Below are 19,266 nucleotides of genomic sequence, written 5' to 3'. Positions count from 1 at the left end.
TCAGTATTTGAATTGCCTAAACAGATAGTTGACTGTCATATGATACATTAACAACAAGATACGTAATGATTGAATGTAAATGATTGTTTACTTACCCCTTCTCATTAAAAAAAAAGAAAAACATTGTACCTTTTAATGAAAATTCCTAATTCTTTATAAGCTTAACTGTTTTCTAATATGCAACTGATGTCCTCACTAGAAATAGTATTTATAGAGTACCTATTGTGCACCAGATACCGTGCTAGGCATTTTGTCCAAATTATTGCTAATCCTCTCTCTCTACAGCCTTACAAGGTAAGTATTATTACCTTCATTTTGTGAATGAAGAAATTGATTCTTAAAGAAGTTGAGAAAGTTGTTTAGGGTCACACTTGAGACTGGGGATTTGAGCTCTAGTTTCTCTAGCTCTTCTACACTGTTCTTCAAAAATGTTGTCATGTGGGCTTCCCTGGTGGCGCAGTGGTTGAGAGTCCACCTGCCGATGCAGGGGACACGGGTTCGTGCCCCGGTCTGGGAGAATCCCACGTGCCGCGGAGCGGCTGGGCCCGTGAGCCATGGCCGCGGAGCTTGCGCGTCCGGAGCCTGTGCTCCGCAACGGGAGAGGCCACAAGAGTGAGAGGCCCACGTACCGCAAAAAAAAAAAAAAAATGTCATGTCAAAGAGAATATGTGATAGAGGGCCTCAGCATAAGGAATCAGGGATGGTACAATTTATTTAGCTGCAGGTGAGTACTCTTCATCTCTAGTCATTGAGAAGTACTGTTGGCACTTGGTCCTCTGCTTCTGCTTTTTTTAAGTTTTTTAAAAAATGCTTTTACTTAAAAAGAAAGAAAAGGAACACTTGTAGCCTGTTTCTAAAAACTTACAACAGCTAATTTGTTTTTTCCTTGAGCTTTCCGCCTGTCAACATTAAGCCCTCTAGTAGCCTTTTAAGATGGTAATCAGAATTGAATGGCGATGTTGTTACATGTTTTTTGACCTTTATCACTACCCAAAAATGTGGTCTGTACAAAACAGACCCCAGAGATGCAATAATTCAAATGATTTAAAAACACAATCAGTAGACATAACCTCTATTTATATTTCACTTTTTGTAGAGCGCAGCTCACATATACACTGTAGAAATCAACAGTATGAAAGTATTAGGCCTCTTCAGCCTAGAAAGTTAAACACTTAAGAGAAAAGATCAGGTTTTTGGCTTTTTTAATCAATATTGGTAGAACTTGAAAATTTTGTAAATATTTAAATTCAAGAGTACCCTTAGCCTTACATTAAGTTCAGGGTAAATAAGAAGAAGTTCTGCTTTCTTTGTTGGATAATGAAATTTTATGGGGCTTATTTTTCCAGGGAGTGCCACAAAATGAAAATACAAATAGGTCGATAAGTCCATGAATGAAAGATTCTCAACTACTTAAGGAAAGATAGAAATTTCTGGGCTGCATCTCTAACCTTCTGAGGTTAATGGTCATCGCTGGAGGCTAAGTCACTGGAGTCATAATCAGAGACAGTAAAGAACCAAATGAGCCTTCAGCTGATATGCTGTGTTCTTATATAATTAACAGAGGCAGTAATCTCCTTTCTGACCTACCTCAGACTTTCCTCTTGTTCAAGGAAATAGGGCCAAAATTGTCACAATTTTGCCACCTTGGCCTTTCTTTTCAATTCCCAACCCTAACTACTTTTCTTTAGTAATACAGATGAGGTAGAGAGGAATTTCTTTTCCACATTCAGTACTTACTTTTGGAACTATGGATTTAGAGTTTTGGGGGGTACATATTTAATTGATACCTTGTGAGCAGATGAACCTCCCCCAAGGAACTGGGTATATAAGGATGAAGGGCACTCTCAGCTCAAAGATGTGGAAAATAAACATTTCTAATGGAAAATAAAGAATTGAAAAGTGAGAAGCCCAAGAATACTGTGTCCATGAAGGTAAAAATATCAAGAAGAGGAAACACATGATGTCAGAGACAACAAAGGGTTCAAGAAAAATAAAAACTTGACCTCTCTGGCTGTGGTCCATCACACACACTGTAGTCAGACAAATCTGAAACACCACTTTTATCATAGGGCCCTTCCCACTTCAGAGACCTCTCTCTTGCCTTCATCTAGCCAACAGTCCTCAGCTTCTAAGGTCCTCCAGAATCTAGCTCCACCTACTAGCCAATTTTAGTTTTCACAGACCCCCTCTATCAAGCTGACTCTCACCATCTTTATCTTGGATTACATTGTTCTCTTTTTTCTTCTCCCCATTCCCCCCGCTTACCCCACAGCAATCTCCATCCTTCAGTGTTCTATCCCAGTAGGCACTCTTACAGTTCTTAATACCTGGATCATATTCATTAAAACTTAGTTAAATAATAATGATAATGGCAATGCTAGCACTCGTTTATTGTTTATTATATGCCATGATGCACTATAATAATAAGCGTTTACATACATTGTATCTTGTAGGCCTCAAAATAATCTTGTGATAAAGGTGTTCTTAACCCCAGTTCTGCCATAACGTAACTTGACTAAGAACACAGTGGTAGGAAGGGGCATGCACAAGATTTGGCCTTTAAATCTAACTCTAAATTCACTAAATGACTAACTGATTCCCAGTCTTGCTCCTTAAGTGTTCTGCTCTATGTCCTTGTTTTCTTAACAAAGTTTGAGTTTCTTGAGGACAGAGGCAATATCCTAGGTATAAGATACGTATCGTATATCTGTCGCTGTTGATTGAATATGGGTTAGGTAGGGTGAGATGGTCAGATTTCATGGTGACAAAAACAGAAATTTTATTCTGATTCTAGTCATTTTTTTGAAGTAGGTGTTGTTAATTAGAGCAGTGTTTTATTAGGAGACAGTGGATTGGAACCAGCTAATGTTCCGTTTTTAAGGATTGTAAATTAGAAAAGGATCTGCACCCCTTCCGACATACCTTGCTCTAAGCATCTCTTCCATCTGGATGTTCCTGAGTTACATCCTTTCATAATATACCAGTAATGTAGTAAATAAAGTGTTTCTTTGAGTTCTATGAGCCACTCTAGCAAATTAATCAAACCCAAGGAAGAAGTCCCTGGATCTTCGATCTGTAGCTAGTTGGTCAGAAGCACAGGTGACAACCTGCACTTTCTTACTTCCTTTTTTATTGGACTTTCAATTGGTGTTTGAAAATTAGGAGCAGTCTTGTGTGACAGAGCCCTTAATTGGATGTGAGACATCCAAGTAGTGTCCCCTGAGAACTGCTTGGTGGTGTTGGAAAAAACATGTAGACATTACAAATACATGTAATTGCCTACTATGTACTAAACAATGGGCCATAATATTGACTATTATTATAAAGAGAGATAGTCCTGCCATCATAGACAGGTGGAGAACACAGAGCTGACAGGCATCATTGTTTGATATGGTAAGGCCCATATTTGATATGCAGAACAACAGTGGGAACGTATAGGAGAACACCTAATGTAATCTTGGGAAAGTCCAGGAAGGATTCCCGGACCAGAAGAGTCCAGCTCTGTGTTTTCCACTTTCCTATTCAAGATTGCAAAACAAGACCAAGAAATCTAAGTATCCGTACACTTCAGACTGTTCAACAAATTGGTGACAGTGTAAATGTTCCATCCCTGATGGGATGGTAATTAGTAAAGCAAATGAATTCCTCTACCCCTCTCAGTTGGCACCAAGAACCACCCACCACTCCTGCTCTGTCAAATAGGTGCCAGATACAAGGCAAGGTTGTTTTCCGTGCATTGAAGAACATAGCGCCCAGTAGAAAGTTTAATTTGGATTTTCTATGGTAAATATCCATGAAAACATATTTTTTCCTAGTAGCTAGGAAGCAGTGTTGTCAGTTAGTGGAAACTGTTGAGTAGGAAGTTGGAGAACAAGCCATTTCACTGTGTAGCCTTCTTGAGCCGTCTTCTAAACCCCATCTAAAAAAAAATGGAGTTCATGCTACCTGCCCTACCTGCTTTGATTGCACAGTCTTAGTGATCTAAGGGAGACAGTACATTGAATGAGCTCTTTCCCAGCCAAAAGGGATAATTCAAGTAGCTAAAGATTTAAACTAAAATTTTGTCAGTGAGATATAGGAGGGAGAGAAGAGGGCCATAGAGAAAGTTCATGTTCTGTCAGCTATTTTTCTTGGTTGCTAATTAAGAATTTATATTTTAAATCAGCTACAGTGTGGGGAAAGGTCATGATTTCAATAAACATGAGTGATACTATTAAAAAGAAACAGAAGATAAGGAAATATACCTGTGTTCTCTGCCTGTAAAGATGTGTGGTTTATAGAACATTAGTTATTTATGGTGGTAATGATTCCCCTCTAAAAAGTCTGTGAAAATGAAATAAAATTATTTCATTGAACTTTTCAAAAAACGTATCTTCCATGAATTCCTAATTGTTAATCATCATAATCAAGCTGATTTCAAAAGAAAGGGAGAAAAAGTAGATCTGAATGGAGAAATGGAATGCTAGAGAATATAGAATTTTTATTCATTTGTATGGTGGACCGTCATCTTGAAGTAAATATCAAATGGATCAAAGTTGTTTGTGCTTTGAAAATTGAAGCAGTGTTCATCATACATAATTGAACAAAGTTGAAATTTTGTAGGTATAAAACAAACAAAAAAAAAGCCACAGCTATAATAGCTATTACAGGAAATGGAGGAAATTAATAATAAAAGACAATACACTACCTCATAAATACATGCTCATCATGTGATTAGAGGGTGAGAGCATTAAGCAAATACCCTGATTAATTTAACAGTTTAACCCTGAAATTAGAGTACAGACGGTTCAAAATTCATCTGTACATAAACCAACCAGAAAAACAAACAGCTTACTTTCATAAAGTAAGGTTTTTCGGCAGTTCTTTTGGATACGTGAAGATAATATTCTCTTAAAAGAAAGATTATTACTTAGCAAGACATGTTTGTTTGATGTATTTCTTAAAAAAATAACCAAGTTTCTGTATCTTTTTTTAAGAAAATATATTAAGGAACAGATTGAGGGCATTTTTGCCTTACATCCAGTGATCTTGCCTTTTATAACTTGTCCTCAAGTAACTCCTAGGAGCTATGATTTTTAAGACTGATTGATACTAGGAACATAAATTAGGCAGGAAAAGGGTATTTTCGTAGGTCTCTGTATTCACTGAGTAAAGTTTAAATTAACCTTGACTAGAGCATCTTTGAATACCTTTTTGATGCATAAAATAGTTTATCAAAACATATTTTAAAATAAATTTTGGAGGATTTTTAGAAGTGCAAACAGCAAAAGAGTAGTTTACTAGAAAGGCTTTTATTTTATATCACGTCGACATTTGTGAATCACTATGTTTTTTCTATCACTTATTTGGTAAAAGTCCACAATTTGCCAAAATGGTTAATAGAACACAAATACAGACATTTCATGTGATGTACCATGTAAATGTAAACCTTTGTAGTTACATGTTTTTGTAGCAAGAGAATTGTTTTAAAAGGCACGTAATTTATTAGCTATCGGTAGCTTCTTTATTGCCTTGCCGCGCTGCAGTAATAAATAAAAAAAAGTGAACTGATTTTACAAATGGCACACAAGGTGCACATTTTGTGGGGGAAAAAAGCCTTTTTTTAAAGAATTGGCATTAAATCCTTTTTTTGTGATGACAAAGAGGCTAAGAGTGCAAACTGTATTTTCTGTTTATCGAAAACAGTCTTTTTTCTCGGGGGCATTTTTTCCTATGATCATCAAGGGATTTCAAAAGCAATAAAGTGTGGAATCATTGTTCGACTTGAACAGTATTAAAACTTAGGTTTTAATTTCAGTGAAGTAATAAGATTTGAACCTGTCTCACATTACAGCACTGTAAGGCATTTAGCAATTGTATTTTAAAAGAGGTTTTTAAGATGCAGCTCACTTGTAAGCTCACTGTCTGTCAGTAATTAATAGTTTTTCTTCAGCGTAAGCTGTTGTGATCAAACCAAGAAATATCTGGGTTTTCAGTAACACATTGTGATAATTGTGAGTGTTTATTCCTAATTAGTCTAAATGTCTAATAATTGTCAGCTTGCTTCCCTGGCTGCTTAAAAAGAAAAAAAAGAGAGTGACATTTAAAGCTACAGTGTGTCTTCGGGCTTTTAAAAATATGAACGTAGATGTACATGTATATTTCAATAAGCTTTACACCCAGCAAGATTATATGTCAGTTGACTCATTCATTAACCAAGTATTTTATCCTTCAATATCATTTCCTAGTTTTTAGACATTACATCATCTGTGTACGTTAAAAAAAAAAAAATGTTTCCAGATACAGTATTATATGTACAGCTAAACCTAAACTGACAATCTGGATTCTTCAGTACTCATCACTGAAACTTACCTTTACTTCTCAAGAAAGCTTTTAAAATATGAGCATTTCTATTAGATCAATGTGGCAACATACTTGCTGATGAAAGATTGTAGTTACCATTTTGAATTGCTATTGAAAATAATTGCCTCTACAAAAGGAAACATCTGTATGATAGCACATGGTTAAAGCTGCCATCAATTTTTAACATTTGAGGGTTGAGCTATGACCTTTTATGATGACTGTGAACAGTAACTGCCTCCATTAGCCATAAGTTTTGTTTCTTTATTTTAGTAGATGGCCTAGGCTGTAAATATTAGAGAATCTAAAATAAATCAACATATTATCCTAAGGATACAAAATGTAAGAGCTATTTGTGGTTGGGAGCCCTTGACAGATAGTTTGGATGAAGCAGATGATTGCCTGCCTAGCGTATCTGGTCTGCATTGCTATGCCTGCAGGCAGTTTAGTGCTGTGGTTGTATATTGATGTCAGGGTTAGTACTGAGTGGCTAGCAGTGACAGATGTCTATAATTACAGGCAATGCTTCCAGTATTTCTGAAAAGCCAGCCTATGTTGAACAATTATCTTATTTCTGCCTTGCCAAAGAGCGTGTTCCAATTGCTAGTATTAGCAGTGGTGAATATAGCGCTTCATCTGCTGCCTTGGGACAAATGTGGGAAAAGCACTTGGTTATAAAACATAAATGCAAAATATTTTTTTAACACTTTGAATTAGTTCAGTTCAGTGTTTTCCTAATTTTTATCTTCCCATAATGTTTCTGTTGAAGGAATCTTGAAATAATAGAAGCACATTTGGCTACTTATTGGGATTTTGTTTTCCCTTAAGCCTGTGTGTCTCCCCAGCGCCAGTATCCCTTGCTTTACTGAATAGATGTGTTTAAGCAAAGTTGGCTTTGAAACGACTTTCTCCAACGTGGATTACATTTTCTGATTGACTCCCATTACAAAATTGGAAATGCATTTCCATGGACAACCTCCCACACCTTTTGACGAGGAAAATTGTAAAAGGATAGACAGTGCTGAAATGTGTGAAATACCTTAGTGCACTGGTGCCTTTACATTTACTGAGAAATTGCAGTTTTCAACTTTTGTTTTAACCCTTTATTTTAAGCCTTCAGCCACTTATTGTCCTTTCCTATCTCCAAGTGTACATGACCACTTCCTTCCATATTGCCTCTTAGCCCGCTTTAGTGACTCATTAGAAATGCTTTCATGTTTGTTGGTCCCAGTTCTCAAGTGTCCTTTTTTTCTGGTTATTTGCATTTCTTAGACATGGGCTGTAGTACCACTCTCCCGAGCAGATGCATCTGCCTTACTTACACAATACTCTCCAACCTTAACATTCCTGAAGTTCCTAAAGTTCAGGGCACTGAGTATTAAAACATTATCCATGCTGTAAGTGACAAATTCTGTATTTCCAGGTAATGTAGACTGAGAAATGCCTAGGAAATAGCACTTGAGGTCATGTTTCTTTCCAACCTTAATCTAACCTGTATTGGGTTTCTACTTTGTGCTTCACTCCACTTTGTGGCATTATTTATACATTTTCTCATTTAGTCTTCTCAGCAATATTCTCTTTAGTAGGTAGGAGTATCTTCATTTTGCAGAACATGAAAAAAGATTTCAGGAAGGTTAAAAACTTGTTTAGTGTCCTGGGTTTTCGACCAAATCATCATACCCTAAACCCAAGTGTGCTTTCCAGTGTATCACATTACCTATGTAGGTATTTAGACATGAGTCCAGACATGATCAGTTTTAAGTGTAATGATTGATAAGACCATCATCACAGCTTCATCCCCGTATTTGCTATTTTACTTCCCGAGGAAAAATCTCATCACTACAACCACAGATTGGACCTCTAGTTCTGGCTATCCAGCAGTCACAAGAGAATCGAGCTACATCCTAGATTATCTGCTAAAATCCACCCTACTGTAGGAGAAGCAACTCAACCCATGGTCTAGTGTCAGAGATAAATATTATATTCATATATGAAAGGCAGCCCCTTTCTGTTCTTACTGGGCCTATCACACAAAAACTTTTTTGATAACTTAAAACTCTAATGATGATGTTCTGGAACCCCTTGTCTGTGTGCATTTAATTTAGCAAAGAAAACTCAGAGAATCGGATGGACTTGTTTACCTGAATTGGGAAGACTTTGATAATTTATTGGACACAGGGATGTAAATCATCTACTTAACCCAGAGGTGAGAACTTATCCTGCAGACAGGAAACAGGAACTTGTGATGACTGTAAAAAGGAAGATGAGGGCTTTGAAATCAGGAACTTAGGTTGTACAGAGCCCTTGGGCTAAAACATCACCTGCTACCACATAGCGTTCTGTTTTCCTCCTGTCTCCTTTCCCATCACATTTACTGTTCCGCCTCTGTAAAATAGAAGTTATAGGTAGAAGACGGAAGATTAGGAGTTAGTCTTTCACTGGGGCTCTCTTCCCTCTAATCACTCTTCTTTAACCACTATTAAAGTTACTCACATGCCAGCTTAGAAGAAATATTTACTTTCCACCATCTAGTCCAGATAAAGCACAAATAAAAGGGACCGTCATCTTGGTGCATGCCTCATAATCTTAATGCCAGACTAATGTTTGACTATCTTACTTAATAATAGTAGTGGCCATTTAGTGACCACATATTCTAATGGCTAATAGCTAATGTTTATTTGGTGCATACTGTGTGCTAAAAACTTTCCAAGTGTTCCTGACACTGTGCTGGCATTGCTGTATATAATACAGCATTTGATGACAATAATATTGGGTTGGCCAAAAGGTTCCTTTGGTTTTTAAGTAAAAATAAAAGACACATTTTTCATTTTCACCAAGAACTTTATTGAACAACCTATTCATTGTTTTGTTCCACTACCTTCTGCCGTTTTTCAGGCAACTTCATAATTCCATCTTCCCAAAACCTTTGGTCTTTTTGAGCAAAGAACTGTTCCAGGTGCCTTTTACAGTCTTCCAGGCAATGGAAATGTTTTACATTAAGAGAATTTTGTAAAGACCTAAATAAATGGAAATCTGAAGGTGCAGTGTCTGGTGAATGTGGCGGATGAATCGGAACTTCGCAGACAAGCTGTAACAGTTTTTGCCTGGTCATCAAAGAAACATGCGGTCTTATGTTATCCTGATGGAAGATTATGCGTTTTCTGTTCACTAATTCTGGACGCTTTTCGATGAGTGCTGCTTTCAAGTGGTCTAACTGGGAGCAGTACTTGTTGGAATTAACCGTTTGGTTTTCCAGAAGGAGCTCAGTAGTAGAGGACTCCTTTCCAATCCCACCACCATATACACATCACCTTCTTTGGATGAAGACCAGCCTTTGGTGTGGTTGGTGGTGGTTCATTTTGCTTGCCCCACGATCTCTTCCGTTCCACATTATCGTACAGTATCCACTTTTCATTGCCATCACAATTTGTTTTAAAAATGGAACATTTTCATTACGTTTATGTAGAGAATCACATGAGGAAATACGGTCAGGAAGGTTTTTTTCGCTTAACTTACGTAGAACCCAAACATCAAAGCGATGAACATAACCAGCCTGGTGCAAATGATTTTCAATGCTTGATTTGGATACTTTGAGTATGTCACCTATCTCCCATGTGCTGATTGTTCTCAGTTAATGTCTTGATTTGATCGCTGTCAACTTCAACTGGTCTACCCGACCGTGGAGCATCATCCAGCAAGAAATCTCCAGCACGAAACTTCGCAAGCCACTTTTGACACGTTCAATCAGTCATAGCACCTTCTGCATACACTGCACAAATCTTTTTTTTGCATTCCAGTTGTGTTTTTACCTTTCTTGAAATAATAAAGCATAATATGCTGAAAATGTTGCTTTTTTTCTTCCATCTTCAATATTAAAGTGGCTACACAAAAATTCACCAATTTTGATGTTTTTGTTTAAATGCACGCTCATATGACAGCTGCCACATACAATCTAACAAACTTGTTTTGAATGAAGTTAAAGACAACTAAGTGCTACTAGAGCCATCTTAACAGAAAAAAACTGAACAAACTTTTTTGCCAACCCATAATAGCCAGTACTTTATGGAAATTTTACCATGTACCAGGACTGTTGTAAGTGCTTTACATATGTTAACTGCTTTAATCCTCTCAATGATTCTGTAAATTAGGGCCAACTATCATCCTCATTTTATATTTGAGAAAACTAAGGTGTAGAGGGTAAGCAGTTTGCTCAAAATCACTTAGTAAGTGGTGGAATCCAACTAGTCTTGGACTTCAGAATCTATCTTTAACCACTTCACTAGACTGCCTTCTATTTTGTGATATTATTCTTTCCATTTTACAGATGAAGAAACTGAGACTCTTAGAGTCTAACTAATTTTACTAGAATTATAGAGTTAATTTATTAAATAAAATATTTATTAAGTGTCTGTTATCTGCCAAGCACTGTGCTAGGCTAGCAAGTAGTGGTCTCACTCAGTATCCCATGTGCATTGCACTAGACATGCATTCTGTGTTTCCTCCTAGTTGAAGTTATCTAAAATATATACTCAACTTGCTCATTTCTGTCTCTTATTGAAAGAAGACTATGCTTCCTGGGCAACTGCATGTTGTCTTTGTTCACCAGTTAGACTTTTGCATACGTTGTAGCTAATTTTCAACATAAAAGTATTCAGTAGGAAGACTAGGATGGAAGCGGTACCTAGCCTATTGCTGCGTATATTGCCTCCTCAGAGAAGGTTTGAAGTGTTTATTAGTGTTTGAAGATACTAGTGTTTGAAAGACGTCAGTAGGCCATCAGAAGGTGAACTCTGATCCTTTGCATTTAGGGCAAGTTAAAGTTTTCACTAACTAGGCTAGTGTGAGAGACAGAAAGTAAAAGCTACGAAGGACTATAGGATTAACGTTTTTGAGTAAAGTTTGAGAATATAATGAAAATAGCAGATTTGACAGAATAGTAAAAATATGCACAATGTCATTGGCAGCCCTTTTTTCATTCCATGGGCCATTATTCCTTTACTCTTTTTGTCAGGTTGTCCTTCCTAAAGGGATAGAGAGTTGAGTCGCTCATAGGAGGAAGGTACAGCAGTTGTTTTGGATGTAGGAAATGGGAAGTGTTTCAGAGAGGCAGGGTGGAGGCAGAGTGTGTGTGCAAGAGTTAGTAAGTGGTGGAAGACTCAATGTGATTTGCTTAACTTTCTGAGTGACTACAGAAATGCGTTTCATTTATTGAACATATACTTTTACCCTTCAGAAGTTGACTTGGCCTACTTATATCATTAGCCCCAGTTGCCACATTTGCATAATTAGAGTGCCTCATGGGAAACAGCAGTATTAAGAGATTCTTAAAAATAGTTCTGTTAGGTGTTATTTATAATTTGTTCTTTTTCAGGGCTACCTTTAGTAGTTGGTTTCTTGAATTATTTCATGGAAGCAAACCCATTGTAATCCATATAACCACATCCAGGCTTTGAACAGCACTTCACTCTGCCTCTGATCCTAGCCTCCAGAATAAGATCAAAGTCCCATGAATATTTTAAGTGACAACCACAAAGATCCTGAGCCACCTTCTCCCTGTATCGGAAGTTGGGAAAGACTTCTGCTCTTCCCTTATCCCCGACACCAGGTGGCAGGTCCCTAAACTCTGTGCTTCGTAGGTTGTACGCCTGAGGAGTGATGTGTCCAGAGTTCCAAAGAAGGCTTGGAAAATAGTTCAGGTGAGTTGAGCTGCTGGTTATTGTGGTGGATCACCAGTCTTTATGCTTGTCTCACCACAGCCCGAGACTCTTATTATTAAAATAGGCGCGTGCACAGTGATAAGTGTAGGGGTGCATTTTTCTTGATTCCCTTTTTTATGCACTGTGGAATCCTACAGTGTGCATGTTTTATAACGAAATGTTCTATAGTCAGCTAATGTTCGATAGTATTAACGGCAAAACCTCTGTTCAGTGTGATTGCATAGTATGAAAGCAGCCTAGGTTTCTTGATTATAACGTTTCTGAAGTGGCCAATTCTAACCAGTTATTCATACCTGAAAGCAGAAAGTTGTATTTGGCTACAATGAATAGCATCTGTTATTGAACAGTATCTAGAGCACATGTATCTCTTGTGCCAGAATACGTTTCTGGCAGACACCTTTGAGAGGTGTAAAGGATTAAACAAAATCTTTTACTTCCCAGTTCCCCACCTCTACCATCACTCTCTCACAAACTTCATCCAGCATCAATTCTTTGCTCCAAAATGTAATGTCATCTTATAAATTTGCTATTGCAAAGAATTATGAATCAAATGCCTGAAATGCCCCTTCAAACCATGATCTCAAAACCTACCAAAATTAATCACACCTTCTTCCAGTGGTCCTGTGCCATAGCCATGGTTCGCTTCTTATTGTATGAGCTTGGAAAGATAATATATTTACCCAAGACTTTACCATGGCTTTAGCCCCAGAAGACTAGTTTAACAGAAGCTTGGCCCCAGATATGGAGTGAATTGGCAGCCAGCGGGAACAAAGCTGTGTCAGGACAAATGTACACTCCCCGTCTTCTCTAGTTGGCTTTCAGCTGGTTGCACCACAGGAGTCTTTCTATGGACTGTGTATCCTGTGACCAATAACTGGTGCTCTCGACCCAGGTCCCTCTTGGCTAGTGAAGGCCTGTCGGGAGACATTAGGTTCATGCTGGTGGAGATCCTTAGTCAGTGGCTCCCTGAAGGAAAATGGGGCAAACAGCCAGCTTCTGTTGAACAGGTGGTAGTTAGACCTTAGATCTGGTCGGGGCAGGAGGGAAAGAATCTCTCCAAAATTACCAGTATTGCTGGTTTTCACACTGTACCTGTACTCCTCTTTCTAATAAATGATTGTTTAGAAACTAATCCAAAAATATCTCTGGCGGCATCTGGAGCCCTTCCTTAGCAGTCTGGATTTGGGCCCAAGTGAGGAATGGAAACCCCACTGGGGTGCAAGCAAAAGAGGAAGCATGTTCTTAGCCATGCATCAGTGGAGGCCCCTACTGGGAGAGGGGATTATCACAAGGCAGCAGGCAGCCCTGTACCCCAGCCTGCTGAGTTCATGCTTTGTGCCACAGGATGTGGAGCGAAGGAAATGTGAGGCCAAAGTGGTCGCTCCAAGTTTTCTTATACAATAGCTCATTCAAGCAGATTGGGAACGCCTCTTAAGAGATTTGTTAGGTACATGTCCCCTTAGCAAGATGGCCACCACAGATGGTAGGTTCAGATATTCTAATTGAAATAAATACTTAACATTCATATTTATTTTATATCTCCATAGCCAGCTTTTCTTTATCAGATGTCATTCTGTATTCCACTGAATGAGGCAGGCAGATTCCTAACCTTTTACTGCTTGGTTTCCAAAGTAAATTATGGTCTTAAAATTAAATTTTAGCAAAAGATTTTTTTACCTAATTTTGATCCTGTATTTTGTGATGTTATTTTAAATGATATGGAAAAAGTAGTCAGCCAAGATTAATGTGGATCTATTCATTATCACAAAGTTTATGTATTTAATATGCAGCAATGATGTCTGTACTATTAATTCTCTTGATGTGGTCACAAGTTAATTGTGACGATCATTTTTTTTTATTCTGCTTCAGACGTTAATGAGAGAGCTCAATATCTTTAGCTCCAAACTGTTTAGATCCCAGTCATTAAATGCTCTGTTAGTTTCCTCTTACACCTTTCCTCTTCCTCCCTCCCCTCCCTTTCTCTTTAATGGATCTCATGTAGAGAGCACTGCATTGGCTTCAAGGGCACTTGAAGCCTAAGACAAAAATATGGAAATTGATTTCTTACTCATAATAAGTGAGTTCACACTCCGTTCCAAAATTCTTTTCCTAAGGAACATTAATGCTTTTATTATATTGAATGCTTTCCAGTGACAGGTCTTGTTTTACTAAATTACATTCAGTTAAAAATCCTGACACCAAGGGGGGAAAGTGGTGGGGGGCGGGTCATGGTGGTGATGGGATGAATTGGGAGATTGGGATTGACATGTATACACTAATATGTATAAAATGGATCACTAATGAGAACCTGCTGTATAAAAAAATAAATTAAATAAAATTCAAAAAATTAAAATAAAAATCTTGATTTTTAAGTCCTTTCAATAGATTAAAATAATACTTAAAAATTCATAATTGTTAAGTTTTTAAAATTTTTATGGTATCAATTTTGTATTATTGGATGTGAATTTTTTTACACTAAATTGGTTCAGGAAAGTGTATCGTCTGATGGCAAAATACTTTGTTGTTGATTTCCACAGCACTGCTAATTTTCTGCGCTGAGCCTGCTTATAAAAGCTCTTTGAGAAGTTATAACATCCTAAACATCTATAGAAGGCCTAAGGGTATTAACTTACTGTAATTTTCTGAAGATTCATTATCCAAAATCTTAATTCATTATAACAACTCTTATGAAAACCTATAGAACCAGTGTTTTCTCTTATTTTCTTATTTGCACACAATGAGAGATTCATTGTTCTTTTTAATTTGTTTCATGCGGTGCTTTTGAGTACATTTCATAGAGGGCTGTTATTGAATTTCTGTGACTGTCATTATATATCCATACAACCTTTAGGAACTAATATTCTGGGTTTCCCAGTTCTGTAATCTACTTCAAATTTAAGGATTGACATAATTAGTTTCTTCAAAGTTATAACCAGAATGTTAGAGACAACACTGCGGATACCCAAGACCAAGGATTAGGATTGGAAAAAGAAAGCAATTTAAAAAATTATCACAGCACATGCTTTTATTCTTTATTAAATTAAATTTACAGCTCAAAACCTTATTGCTGTTTGTATGTGTATTCCCTTGTCTGGTTTTCTTATCTTGTCTGGCTTCTTTTTTAAAAAACCAGATATAAGATCATTTCAACTACCTGCATATGCTCAGACATTATTTGTCACTTGATTAGTTTAGAAGTTAAAGAACATAAGTGGGTCACTGAAGTGTTGTATACATATCCAAATACTCTTTTCTGAAGTTTAAAAGAAGCTGCGCAGGAGAACGACTAGAGATAAGAAAACATATTAAGACAGTTTTTTAGGAGCATGCCTTCTTATGTCTGTACTGATGATAATTTCTTACATTTCTAATGACTTCCTGTATTTCAAGAGCCAGAGAGATGGATGACTGGCTAAAATGGGTACTTTTTCTGCCTTCTAAGACAGTAACTATTGAGAAGTAGAAAGAATTTGGTTTTGTATCATGAAATTTTGAAGCTTTATGCCTTTAACAAATGCCATTTCTGACCATGATTAGCAAGATTTCAAAGTTAATACAAATTTAGGGTTTTGTTTGTTTTAACCTTTTTTCTGTGTGAAAGTCTTCAAGGCAAGCCCTGTCTTACCCTTCTGTTATTTTTTATGTAATGAGCTTTCTCTTGGAAAGGTAGTAGCTGACATTACTAGCACCTCCTATTAGAAAGGGTCCATGAAAGGGGGTAGGAAGGGAAGCAGCATTTGTTGGGTAGCTGCTAAATGTCAGGTTCTGCGTTAGGTATCATCATTTAATGTTCCCGAAGGCCCATAAGGTAGGCTTTATTATTATTCCTGTTTTTCAGAGAGGAAACCAAGATTCAGAGACTTTAAGTAACACCTAGTTAGTGGCAGAATTCAAATCCAGTTATCTTTGGGACCAAAACCTGTGCTTTTTGTATGTTGCTAAGTTTATCGAGATAGCTTCTGAGTACTTCTGGAGATGTAAAGAGAAATAGACATTTCCCTGCCCTCAGGCAGCACGTGCTTGAAGTAATGGAGGAAACACGTATAAACATAGAAAATTAGTACTACAACAAGATAATATTCTGTTACATGAGAAGTGCCACTAATAGGCCAGCAACAGTGGATGCTCTGAGTATCCAAAGGAGGAGAGAGAGCTCCTCTTACTGAATCTGCAGGGAGAGCTTCTTCCAGAAATATTTAAGCATTGAAACTACATAGTTTTATATATAAAATAGATAAACAACAAGGACCTACTGTACAGCACAGGGAACTATATTCAATATCTTGTAATAACCTATAATGGAAAAGAATCTGAAAAAGAATAGATATATATATACATAGATAGATAGATATGTATAACTGAATCACTTTGCTGTATACCTGAAACTAACACAACATTGTAAATCAACTGTACTTCAATTAAAAAATAATAATTTTAAAGAACTGTATCTTTTTAAATAACAAAACTTTACCAGTGGTCACCGGAGTGAGTAGAATTTGGAATATATTATCTTTACAGGAAAAAAAATTCTTCGTAAAAAAAACACACGTCTTACTGGTCGTTTTCCTTTTGTTACAAAATTATGAATGAAATGGAATCAGCGAAAATACACATTTTAACATTACATTCTTGTTATTCATTTAACAAACATTTATTGAGTATTAGGCATGGGAGATAAAAGACAGAGCATCATCTCCACCCTCAGGGAGTTTGTAGTCTAACAGAGAAGGGCAGGCATATTTAAAAAAAAAGAAAAGAAGAAGAAGAAAGGGAGGAAGGCACAGGCTGACAGGCAAAAACTAGGTTATGTGAAACACATAACCAAAAGCATAACGATTTATTCAACTTCATTGTATCCTTCAGAGAAGGATAACACAAATGCGCTCATTAGTCTCTTATTTCTTAGATTTTTGCTTATTTTTCACTATGATCAAATTATCTTGATTATGAAATAAAAGATTAGAAATCTATGAACTGAAAGTGAGCTTTTTTCCTTTTCCTGCATTCCTACGCCAACTCCTATGTCTTTCCCTAAAATGAGTATGTATTGTGATGTAGTTTCTTGCTGTCATAAAAATTATTTTTGGTGAAGTGATAGAATTTTTAGAAAATGTTGAAAACCCGTAAATATTGTGTACGAATTTTTTCTGTAGAAAACTTTCATTGACTTGTGCTTTATGATAAATAATCTTATAGATGTTTCCTCACTGGACGGATTAGTCCTCACCCCCAAGTTATGTGTATCTATGGTATAACTACATTTCAAATGTTCGAAGACATTTTCATATTATCTGCATGCTCTCTGAATGATAAGGTGCCTTGGAAAACGTGAGATGGTCTTTTAAAAGAAATGCAGTAATCATACCTTGATTTTAAATGACCCTGTCACACGTGAAAACAAATCAGATTGTTGCTCTTAATGAGCTTTTCAATTTACTATTCAGTAGATCAGATAAGTGGATTTAAGAGGTAATGATCCTGTTTAGTACTCAAGCTTGGCTGTCAGATCCTAGTAGTGGAGAGAAATCCCTAGGGACAAAAGCGTTGACACAGTTCTAGATGGGATAATGGGAATCAAAGCTAATGGATGATAAAAGGAATGGTGCAAGTTACAAGGATAATTGTGGATTAAAGCACTGCCATGTGTCAATGTTGACTGTTTTTTCCAGTATCGTATTGGGTCAAATGTGATGCTTTGAGAAGCTGTTTTGACAGCAGAGCACAACAGATCTGCCTGCTTAGATTCCCTCTTTCTTGAATGCCAGAGACACAACAGAAAACTTCCTTGCAGGGACTATCAATTTAAAAAATATTTTTAATATGTTTAAATGTCTTAATGTTTAAAATCACATTTTTGTTACATTTCTATTCAGTGTGGCATGGGCAAAATCAAAATTAGACTAATTTGATCTTTGCCATAAAAAATAGCATTTGAAAAGTCTTGAAAGTGTAAAATTTTATTTTACAAAAATACAGTGTAGGAGGGGAGATGGACACCCAAACAATTACAATGTGAAAAGCACCATGCTAGAGGAATGGACCAGACGCTATAGGAACGTAAAGGAGAGCGCAACTTACCCTACCGGGTAATGGAAGGAAGGCTTCAGAGATGACTTTTGAACGAGAATCAGGGGAAGAGGAGGAAGAAGGCTGATTCAGGAAAAATGAACAGCACATGAACTCATAGAGATCTGTAATTGCATGAGAAGCCTCAGTATTTCATGAGTATTTCATTGTGGCTTCAGGTTGAGGGAAATGATAGATGAGGAGGTAGGTTGGGGCCAAGTTGTGGAGGGCCTTGTGTGCCATAGTCATATCAATATCAGATTTTCAAAGGGGCCCGACTTACTCCCATTCATGAGAGAGCTTTTGGATCATGTTGAGATAAGGGAAACTTCCCTTTTTACAACCATTCTTCTTTTGAGCCTTCTATGGGCTTAAAGGTTTCTGATGATTGAGGATTTGGTGTTAACTAACTTCCCTAGGTTCTTTCTCCCTAGCTCCCTCTTCTCAGCAGACATCTTCCAAAAACAGTGATAGCTTTGATCTTACAAGAGATGAAGGCCTACTCTCATGAGCCAAGTCACAGATACTGGAATTGAAATGCTTTTCTATTAGGGCTCAGAAGTTAGCAGGAGAAGCAACGGGAATTTGAATCTCAATCTTCCTTTCTTTCTCTCTCCCCCAGCTTCTCCCCTCTACCCTTCTGCCCCTTCTTTCGCCTGCCCCTTCCTTTCCCTCTCTTTCTCCCTTTCTCTGATTCACTCTACTGGCCTGAGGAGCTCCTGGTCGTAGGACTTAAGTCAAAAGCCTGGAACACAAGATTCTGGTTGAGTAGTGTTTAAAATCCAAACATGAGATCTCTGCAATGAACAGCTTTCCTCCCCTGTATCACCATGTAACTCTGGATGATTTGTGGTGTCCTGTGATTTTTATCTCACCTTCACAACCTATGACATTATATCAAGGTAGTGTTTACGTATGAAGAACAAAAGGCAGAGGGAGTGAAAGCTAAGTTGCCGTACCATAGGAAATAGTCAGATCAGGAGAGAGTAAGAGAACACAATCACAAGGAATCAAATCAGAGAAGAGAAATCCCATACAGCTGGTGTCTGGCAGAGATAACCTGGAATCATACCAGAGCATCAGGGAGTATGAAGGTGTCAACCCACCTCTCAGCTTTGCCAGGCTATTAGAGGGAATATTCAAT

General features: G+C 37.3%; 1 protein-coding gene across 6 annotated transcripts in view; it reads left to right on the top strand.

Moving 5' to 3' along the window:
- Positions 1 to 19,266, top strand: part of RANBP17 (RAN binding protein 17) — a 322,707-nt gene that overhangs the window by 199,270 nt on the left and 104,171 nt on the right. For 4 of the 6 annotated variants that reach the window (XM_067732877.1, XM_067732875.1, XM_067732872.1 and 1 more), the window contains one exon: positions 11,976 to 12,035. The exons of the other annotated variants lie outside the window; for them this stretch is intronic. In XM_067732877.1, the coding sequence (XP_067588978.1) occupies positions 11,976 to 12,035 (60 nt within the window). The remainder of the gene's footprint in view (positions 1 to 11,975; positions 12,036 to 19,266) is intronic. 6 annotated transcript variants of the gene reach the window in all.

This window comes from Pseudorca crassidens, chromosome 3, assembly GCF_039906515.1.
Source record: "Pseudorca crassidens isolate mPseCra1 chromosome 3, mPseCra1.hap1, whole genome shotgun sequence".
Classification (NCBI taxonomy): domain Eukaryota; kingdom Metazoa; phylum Chordata; class Mammalia; order Artiodactyla; family Delphinidae; genus Pseudorca; species Pseudorca crassidens.
This window is presented reverse-complemented; position numbering and strand designations above follow the sequence as displayed.